Source organism: Oncorhynchus mykiss, chromosome 12 (genome assembly GCF_057628025.1).
Source record: "Oncorhynchus mykiss isolate SJ-2025 chromosome 12, ASM5762802v1, whole genome shotgun sequence".
Taxonomy (NCBI): domain Eukaryota; kingdom Metazoa; phylum Chordata; class Actinopteri; order Salmoniformes; family Salmonidae; genus Oncorhynchus; species Oncorhynchus mykiss.
The window spans coordinates 8,457,458-8,467,953 of record NC_143033.1 but is presented as its reverse complement, the minus strand read 5'-3'; the positions used below and the strand labels follow the sequence as shown (position 1 = coordinate 8,467,953).

The window sequence follows — 10,496 nt, the reverse complement described above, 5'->3', positions numbered from 1 at the left end:
CGAAAACACTCATGGAACTGTGATTTACTCACCTTTTTTTATCCATATATATACACACCATTTATAAATATCAATAAGACTGCTAAATAGTCAAGTAATGATACTCGAACACACACACACACACACACACACACACACACACACACACACACACACAGACACACACACACACAGACACAACACACACACACATTTTTACACTCATCATTTGCTGCTGCTAGTCTGTTCTTTATTTTACTCATATTATTTATTATTTATCCTGATGCCTAGTTACCTCATACCTCTGTACATTGGTCTGGTACTGGTGCTCCCTGTATGTAGCTCCACATTGATCTGGTACTTCCTGTATAGAGCTCCACATTGATCTGGTACTGGTACTTCCTGTATATAGCTCCACATTGATCTGGTACTGGTACTTCCTGTATATAGCTCCACATTGATCTGGTACTGGTACTCCCTGTATATAGCTCCACATTGATCTGGTACTTCCTGTATAGAGCTCCACATTGATCTGGTACTGGTACTTCCTGTATATAGCTCCACATTGATCTGGTACTGGTACTTCCTGTATATAGCTCCACATTGATCTGGTACTGGTACTCCCTGTATATAGCTCCACATTGATCTGGTACTGGTACTCCCTGTATATAGCTCCACATTGATCTGGTACTGGTACTTCCTGTATATAGCTCCACATTGATCTGGTACTGGTGTTCCCTGTATATAGCTCCACATTGATCTGGTACTTCCTGTATAGAGCTCCACATTGATCTGGTACTTCCTGTATAGAGCTCCACATTGATCTGGTACTTCCTGTATAGAGCTCCACATTGATCTGGTACTTCCTGTATATAGCTCCACATTGATCTGGTACTCCCTGTATATAGCTCCACATTGATCTGGTACTCCCTGTATATAGCTCCACATTGATCTGGTGCTTCCTGTTTATAGCTCCACATTGATCTGGTACTCCCTGTATATAGCTCCACATTGATCTGGTCCTTCCTGTATATAGCTCCACATTGATCTGGTACTTCCTGTATATAGCTCCACATTGATCTGGTACTTCCTGTATTTAGCTCCACATTGATCTGGTACTCCCTGTATATAGCTCCACATTGATCTGGTACTTCCTGTATATAGCTCCACATTGATCTGGTACTTCCTGTATATAGCTCCACATTGATCTGGTACTCCCTGTATATAGCTCCACATTGATCTGGTACTCCCTGTATATAGCTCCACATTGATCTGGTGCTTCCTGTTTATAGCTCCACATTGATCTGGTACTCCCTGTATATAGCTCCACATTGATCTGATACTTCCTGTTTATAGCTCCACATTGATCTGGTACTTCCTGTTTATAGCTCCATTCTTGTGTATTTTATTTTATTCTTCTTAGCAACGCATTTTCACGGTAAAGTCTACACCGGTTGTATTCGTCGCATGTGACAAATAACATTTGATTTGATTTGTCGAGAAGGAACTTGCAAGTAAGCATTTGTTTGGACAGCGTATGCAATAAAACTTGAAACTCCAAAGTTGATTGCGGCACCAATGGCTAGCGGTACTTGTTGTTCAGACACAGGCCTATGTGTGACAGAAGCATTAATAGAAAACCCATCATTGTTTTTGCAGTTTGGGTCACAACTAAGTCGGCACTTAAGAACCAGTGTATGTATGTATGTAAGTAATCTTCGACTTCAGATATACCACCTCACAGTGAGGAACAATTCCTGACTGCATAAGGACCTCATGACCTCATCCTGTGTGTACAGGAGCCAGGAGTGTAGAGGCCCTCTAACAGTGGTCATTAACAGTGGATGAAGATGAGTATTTATCGCCAAGGTGCATAATCCCACAGCCTTCCATTTTTAGCATCTTCATGGTGTTTCATTGCGTCAACACAGTAACACTGACAAGCAGACAGAGGCTATCTGAGCCACTGAGAGGTGTATCAAGCCCTGTCTGTGTTGAACATCTACCCAAGAATAATATAATATATATAATAAGTGTCTAATAGTAAAATATTTGTTTGTTGTCAAATTGATTGGTTATCTACATCTTACTATTAGATGCCAGGCAATTGGTATATACTGTAGCTGATTCACGACTTCCATTTCGACACGGTAATGAAGGAATGCAGATTAGTGTCAACATAGCCTAGGGCCTACTCGGTCTAAATCAGAAATGTGTGTGAACTGTGATAGCCTAACCAGCATTGTCGTCATTTGAAGATATCATACATGTCTGACTGACCTTAATAATGGGGCGGCAGGGTAGCCTAGTGGTTAGAGCGTTGGACTAGTAACCGGAAGGTTGTGAGTTCAAACCCCCGAGCTGACAAGGTACAAATCTGTCGTTCTGCCCCTGAACAGGCAGTTAACCCACTGTTCCCAGGCCGTCATTGAAAATAAGAATTTGTTCTTAACTGACTTGCCTGGTTAAATAAAGGTAAAAAAAAAAAAAAAAAAAAAAAAAAATAAGACAGAAATGACACGAGGAAACATCTTATCTAGTTCCCTTCTTCATCGGGAGGTCATGAAAATAGTTTTGGGTAACATCGGGTCAGGTGTCACATTTATTCAGATTAAGTCCTACGGAAGCTGTTGTTTCTTATTATTTTATCCCCCCTGACGTGCTTGACTTGGAATTTCGGTAAAGTAATCAATACACAATGACGGAATTGGCCGTGGCGTGGGATGCCGTGTTTGCGTTTCACAGTATGTGTGTGTCAGGATAAATTAAAGAGACCTTTCATGGTGTTAAATGAACTAAAGCGCGTATGTCATTTGGTTTCGCCACAGTCTCGACAGAGCTTGACTTTTTAAAGAAACGGGCCGCGTAGCCTGCTGAAGGGCGTTCCTCTCCACACATGCGCACTACCCTACTTCATCCATTGACTGTGAGAGGAGAGAGGAGTGGGAGGCAAAACTTGCATCCATGGAACTAGAGTGGAGAGGTAATGCGCATCAAGGCAACAAGTAGACTTCTATATTTAAAGGTTGTTGAGAATCAACTTGGGGTAGTTTTAGAGAGTAGGCAAATCAAGTGTCGAAGTCTGGTGCGCAAAACGTTGTTTTCTGACAGGGCAAATTGACCTGATCGCAATGCTACCAGCTCGCTGACGAGGGAAGAGCGCTCCCTTTCTCCCAGACCAGTGGATTGTAGCAAATTCTATTGTGATGCTAAAGTAGTTTCGGAGGAGGAAGAGGGGCTGACAAACGATCAAAAGTGAAGCTATCTACATTTTCAGTAAACATGATTATTTTTTGTCGTTTGTTCTATCCATTTAATGTTATTTTGTGGGCTGTTTAATTTTCATCACTTGTTGCTGACTGTTGGAACAAAAGTGAACTTGTTTAAACTAGACTGCCGTTAGATTGGCAAACCATGTTTCATTTGCTGACTTAATATTCGGTGATGCTAGGAAATGATTTATCCTTCAGGAGTGGACATTCCCCTCTTGCTATGCTCTTCGGGAAGACTTTAAGAAAAGGAGAAGAGAAAAATCGGTTCTTCCATCTTATCGGCTTCATTTCCCCTATGCAGTGGGTCTGTTGGACTGAATAGGACCGAGCCACCAGGCTAGGCTACCTCGGCGGTGCTAGTGATTATGGATAGCAGTCTCCCCAGCTACAGCACAGTCATACGCCGAGGAAAGACGCTGCTTCTGGAGGCTCGGCTCCTGGGTGGGGCACCCTGGGGGTTTCAGCTCAAAGGAGGTCTGGAACATGGAGAGGAGTTAATCATCTCAAAGGTAAGGAAGGTGTGCGTGTGTGTGCGTGCGTGCGTGTGTGTGCGTGTGTGTTCATGTGTATGTGTGTGTGTGTGTGCTTGTGTGTGTTCATGTGTATGTGTGTGTGTGTGTATGTGTGTGTGTGTGTGTCAGGTGTTGCCTACCACCTCGGTCCTAACTAATCCTCCTTCCCCAAGTTTTTATATTGCATTCAGGCCTATGGCTCATAGCTATTGCTATGAACACAGCTGTCTATAATATTGATGAAGAGTCCCCGAGGTCAACATTGTTACTTCCCCAGGAGAGTGTCTTGTGACAGTGTTACAATGTCTGATAAAATGTGCTTTTTCCTAGAAGAGGGTTGAGCAATTTTGATTCAAATAGTATTCAAATCCGCACTACATGTTGCAACAAATACCTGTACCAACAAAATCATAACAAGGAGCGCTATCCTTGATAAGTCAGATATTGATGTGCGTTTTTCCATCTGCCTCATCAAGAGTAGATTCATGTTTTTAGTTAGTAGCAGACTGAATACCGATCCAGTGAATAAATCTTAACCAAACACAGTTGATTATTTAATTCTATTTCTCTGACCCAGTGTTGAAGAATGGGGCCATTCACCATGCCTGCATGGTTCCCTGGTAAACCTCTTTGCTGGTGCAGACAAAAGTATGTCAGCTAAATCTAAATCAAAGTTTATTGGTCGTGTAGACAGTTTAGGAGATGTAATAGCAGAATTGTAGCAGATGTGCAGTATAATGCTTGTGTTACTAGCTCCTAACAATGCGGTATAATGCTTATGTTACTAGCTCCTGTCAAACAAGTACACAAATAAATAATGAAAAACTAGAAACAAGAAATCAACAATGTTAGAACGAATCCAATGAATAACCCAAATAACACTGTATCACTAGTCCAAATGTAATCTATGGGAGGGGGGGGGGGGGGGGGGGTCAATATAAATAGTCCGGGTGGCCATTTGATTCATTGTTCAGCAGTGTTATGGCCTGGGGGTAGAAGCGGTTAAGGAGACTTTTGGTCCTAGACTTGGAGCTCTGGTACCGTGTGGTAGCAGAGAGAATAGTCTATGACTTGGGTGACTGGAGTCTCTGACAATTTTTTGGGCCTTCCTCTGACACCGCCTAGTATATAGGTCCTGGATGTCAGGAAGCTTGTCCCCAGTGATGTACTGGGCCATACTCACTACCCTCTGTAGCGCCTTTCGTTCAGATGCCGAGCTGTTGCCATACCAGGCGCTGATGCAACCGGTCAGGATGCTCTCGATGGTGCAGCTGTATAACATTTTGAGGATCTGGGGACTCATACCAAACTGTCTGGGGACTCATGCCAAACTGTTGGTGTGTTTGGACCATGATAGTTTGTTGGTGATGTGAACACCAATAAACTTGAAACTCTTGACCCGCTCCACTTCAGCCCCGTCGAGGTTAATGGGGGCCTGTTCGGCCCGCCTTTTCACTTGCCAGTTGGTCCGGGCATGCTCTGAGTACACACCCTTGTAATCCGTCTGACCCTGCAGCCTTGTGAATGTTGACATGTTTAAAGGTCTTACGGAGAGCGTGATCACACAGTCATCCGGAACAGCTGGTGCTCTCATGCATGCTTCAGTGTTGCTTGCCTCAAAGCGAGCATAAAAGGCATTTAGCTTGTCTGGTAGGCTCGGGTCACTGGGCAGCTCGCGGATGGGTTTCCCTTTGTAGTCAGTAAAATTAGAGCCGGTGTGGTAGGATTCAATCTTAGTCTTTAACGCTTTAACCCACCCCAGGCAGTTAACCCACTGTTCCCCGGGCGCCGAAGACGTGGATGCCGATTAAGGAAGCCCCCCCCCGCACCTCTCTGAGTTGAAGGCATTCAGTTGTACAACTGACTAGGTATCCCCCTTTCCCTTTCCATCCCCTCCGGCGCCATTATATAATAGCGTCGGGGGGCTATGTCAAGAATCCAGTATATACACAGTGTGCATAAACAGTGTAACAATACGCAGATAGATAGATATTAGATATATTAGAATGAGCTATGTGAGAATACAGTAAATAAATACACAGCTATAAAAGAAACAGGAAGTGTCCAGTGTTTAATGTCTCTGTATACATGGGACAGCAGCGTTGGCTAGGGTCAGTGTGTGCATGTGAGTGTGTTTGTGAGTATGGGTGTGTGTGTGTGTGAGTGTATATGTGAGTACAGGAGTCAGCTTGTGTATGAGGTGTGTGTGATTTGTGTAAGTGAATATCTTTGTCTCTTACTACAGAAGATAGCTTGATGGCTGTTCAACAGTCTGATGGCCTGGAGATAGAATCTGTTCAACAGTCTGATGACCTGGAGATAGAAGCTGTTCAACAGTCTGATGGCCTGGAGATCAATCAATCAATCAAATGTATTTATAAAGCCCTTCACAAAGTGCTGTACAGAAACCCAGTCTAAAACCCCAAAACAGCAAGCAATGCAGGTGTAGAAGCACGATGGCTAGGAAAAACCCTAGAAAGGCAGGAACCTAGGAAGAAACCTAGAAAGGAACCAGGCTCTGAGGGGTGGCCAGTCCTCTTCTGGCTGTGCCGGGTGGAGATTATAACAGAACATGGTCAAGATGTTCAAAGGTTCATAAATGACCAGCAGGGTCAAATAATAATAATCACAGTGGTTGTAGAGGGTGCAACAGGTCGCACCTCAGGAGTAAATGTCAGTTGGCTTTTCATGGCATGGTCCTAGGGCTCAGGTCCTCCGAGAGAAGAGAGAAAGAGAGAGAGTTAGAGAGAGCATACTTAAATTCACACAGGACACCAGATAAGACAGAAGAAATACTCCAGATATAACAGACTGATCCTAGCCCCCGACACATAAACTACTGCAGCATAAATACTGGAGGCTGAGACAGGAGGGGTCAGGAGACACTGTGGCCCTGTCCGACAATACCGGACAGGGCCAACCAGGCAGTATATAACCCCACCCACTTTGCCAAAGCACAGCCCCCACACCACTAGAGGGATATCTTCAAACCACCAACTTACGACCCTGAGACAAGGCCGAGTATAGGGGGGCGCCAACCCGTACAGGAAGATCACGTCAGTGACTCTTCCCACTCAAGTGACGCACCCCTCCTGGGATGGCATGGAAGAGCACCTGTAAGCCAGTGACTCAGCCCCTGTAATATGGTTAGAGGCAGAGAATCCCAGTGGAGAGAGGGGAACCGGCCAGGCAGAGACAGCAAGGGTTTTTCGTCGCTCCAGTGCCTTTCTGTACACCTTCAAACCCCTGGGCCAGACTACACTCAATCATAGGACCTACTGAAGAGATGATTTTTGAATAAAGACTTAAAGGTCGAGACCAAGTCTGCGTCTCTCACATGGATAGGCAGACCACTCCATAAAAATGTAGCTATATGCCTCCAGCTGTTTACTTAGAAATTCTAGAGACAATAAGGAGGCCTGCGTCTTGTGACCGTAGCGTACATGTAGGTATGTACGGCAGGACCAATCGGAGACATACAGTAGGTAGGAGCAAGCCCATGTAATACTTTGTAGGTTAGCAGTAAAACCTTGAAATCAGCCCTAGCCTGAACAGGAAGCCAGTGTAGGAGAAGCTAGCACTGGAGTAATATGGTAAAATGTTTTGGTTCTAGTCAGGATTCTAGCAGCCGTATTTTGCACTAACTGAAGTTTATTTAGTGCTTTATCCGGGTAGCCGGAAAGTAGAGCATTGCAGTAGTCTAACCTAGAAGTGACAAAAGCATGGATCCGCACTACATTTTTCTGCATAATTTTTGGACAGAAAGTTTCTGATTTTTGCAATGTTACGCAGATGGAAAAAAGCTGTCCTTTAAACAGTCTTGATATGTTCGTCAAAAGAGAGATCAGGGTCCAGAGTAACGCCGAGGTCCTTCACAGTTTTTTTTTAGACAACTGTACCACCATCAAAATGAATGGTCAGATTCAACAGAAGAGCTCTTTGTTTCTCGGGACCTAGAACAAGCATCTCCATTTTGTCCAAGTTTAAAAGTGAAAGATTTGCCGTCATCCTCTTCCTTATGTCTGAACCACAGGCTTCCAGGGAGGGCAATTTTGGGGCTTCACCATGTTTCATCGAAATGTACAGCTGTGTATCGTTCACATAGTAGTGAAAGTTAACATTGTATCTCCCAATGACATCACCAAGAGGTAAAATATATAGTGAAAACAATAGTGGTCCTAAAACGGAACCTTGAGGAACACCGACATTTACAGTTAATTTGTCAGAGGACAAACCATCCACAGAGACAAACTGATATCTTTCCGTCCAATAAGATCTAAACCTGGCCAGAACTTGTCTGTGTAGACCAATTTGGGTTTCCAATCTCTCCAAAAGAATGTGGTGATCGATGGTATCAAAAGCAGCACTAAGGTCTAGGAGCACGAGGACAGATGCAGAGCCTCGGTCTGATGCCATTAAAAGGTAATTTACCACCTTTTCGAGTGCAGTCTCAGTGCTATGATGGGTCTAAAACCAGACTGAAGCGCTTCGTATACATTGTTTATCTTCAAGACGGCAGTGAGTTTCTGCGCAACAGCTTTTTCAATTTTCTTCGAGAGGAATGGGAGATTCGATATAGGCCGATAGTTTTTAATATTTTCTGGGTCATGGTTTGGCTTTTTCAAGAAAGGCTTTATTACTGCCACTTTTAGTGAGTTTGGTACACATCCGGTGGATAGAGAGCCATTTATTATGTTCAACATAGGGCCAAGCACAGGAAGCAGCTCTTTCAGTAGTTTAGTTGGAATATAGTCCAGTAGGCAGCTTGAAGGTTTAGAGGCCATGACTATTTCCATCAATGTGTCAAGAGATATAGTATTAAAAAACTTGAGTGTCTCCGTTGATCCTAGGTCCTGGCAGTGTTGTGCAGACTCAGAACAACTGAGCTTTGGAGGAATACCAGTAGTCTTATCATCACCCCTTCCTGTAGTCTTACCATCACCCCTTCCTGTAGTCTTACCATCACCCCTTCCTGTAGTCTTACCATCACCCCTTCCTGTAGTCTTACCACCACCCCTTCCTGTAGTCTTACCATCACCCCTTCCTGTTTCCTTACCATCACCCCTTCCTGTAGTCTTACCATCACCCCTTCGTGTAGTCTTACCATCACCACTTCCTGTAGTCTTACCATCACCACTTCCTGTAATCTTACCATCACCACTTCCTGTAGTCTTACCATCACCCCTTCCTGTTGTCTTACCATCACCACTTCCTGTAGTCTTACCATCACCCCTTCCTGTTGTCTTACCATCACCACTTCCTGTTGTCTTACCATCACCACTTCCTGTAGTCTTACCATCACCACTTCCTGTAGTCTTACCATCACCACTTCCTGTAGTCTTACCATCACCCCTTCCTGTAGTCTTACCATCACCACTTCCTGTAATCTTACCATCACCACTTCCTGTAGTCTTACCATCACCACTTCCTGTAGTCTTACCACCACCCCTTCCTGTAGTCTTACCATCACCCCTTCCTGTAGTCTTACCATCACCCCTTCCTGTAGTCTTACCATCACCACTTCCTGTAGTCTTACCATCACCACTTCCTGTAGTCTTACCATCACCACTTCAACTGTATGTCAGGATGACGGCAAACAACCTTCTGTTGTTTCCTCCGAAAATATGAAATGACTTGCAAACAGAAAAGTGTTTGCCAAGTATTCTGTATTGAAACAACACGGACACTAGCAGTGCTACAACACTAGATAAGATTCACAAAGGAAAAATAGAAGACCCTCCATAGCCTCTCTGTGGAGTTCATACTCACGGAGGAGTTATCTTCGTAGGTCAACTGTCCTCATGTGCCATAGAAGGCAGCGCACAGTGTACAGTGCAGTTTCATGTCATATTTGAATGCCATTATCTTTTCGTCAAAGAAGTTCATGAATTTATCACTGCTGAAGTGAAAGCCATGCTCTCTTGGGGAATGCTGCTTTTTAGTTAGCTTTGCGACAGTATCAAAAATATATTTTGGATTGTTCTTATTCTCCTCAATTAAATTGGAAAAATATCGATACTGCACGGTACTGTCTTTCCAAGCTAATCAGAAGACTTCCTGTTTGGTGTAGCGCCACTTCCGTTCCAATTTTCTGGAAGCTTGCTTTAGGGCTCTGGTATTTTCTGTATACCAGGAAGCTTGTTTCTTCTGACAAAAGTTTTTTGTTTTTAGGGGTATTACGCAAGGTTAAATTTAGTTCCTCAGTTAGGTGGTTAACTGATTTTTGTCCTCTGACGTCCTTGGGTAGGTGGAGGGAGTCTGGAAGGGCATCTAGAAACCTTTGGGTTGTCTGAGAATTTATGGCATGACTTTTGATGATCCTTGGTTGGGGTCTGAGCAGATTGTTATTATTATTTTTTTGTTGTTTAATTTTTACCCCCTTTTTCTCCCCAATTTCATGGTATCCAATTGTTAGTAGCTACTATCTTGTCTCGTCGCTACAACTCCCGTACGGGCTCGGGAGAGACGAAGGTTGAAAGTCATGCGTCCTCCGATACACAACCCAACCAAGCCGCACTGCTTCTTAACACCGCGCGCATCCAACCCGGAAGCCAGCCGCACCAATGTGTCCGAGGAAACACCGTGCACCTGGCGACCTTGGTTAGCATGCACTGCGCTCGGCCCGCCACAGGAGTCGCTGGTGCACGATCTGAGCAGATTATTTGTTGCGATTGCAAATGTAAATAAAATGGTGGTCCGATAGTCCAGGATTATGAGGAAAAACATTAAGATC

At 44.1% G+C, this 10,496-nt stretch overlaps 1 protein-coding gene across 2 annotated transcripts in view; it reads left to right on the top strand.

Moving 5' to 3' along the window:
* Positions 1–2,879: 2,879 nt before the first annotated feature.
* LOC110523118 (protein Shroom3) overlaps positions 2,880–10,496 on the top strand; it is a 158,445-nt gene continuing 150,828 nt past the window's right edge. The window contains exons 1-2 of one of the 2 annotated variants that reach the window (XM_036936803.2): positions 2,880–2,962; positions 3,553–3,760. In XM_036936803.2, the coding sequence (XP_036792698.2) occupies positions 3,617–3,760 (144 nt within the window). In that variant the 5' untranslated portion in view covers positions 2,880–2,962; positions 3,553–3,616. The remainder of the gene's footprint in view (positions 2,963–3,552; positions 3,761–10,496) is intronic. The other variant, XM_090191617.1, reaches the window with a different exon arrangement.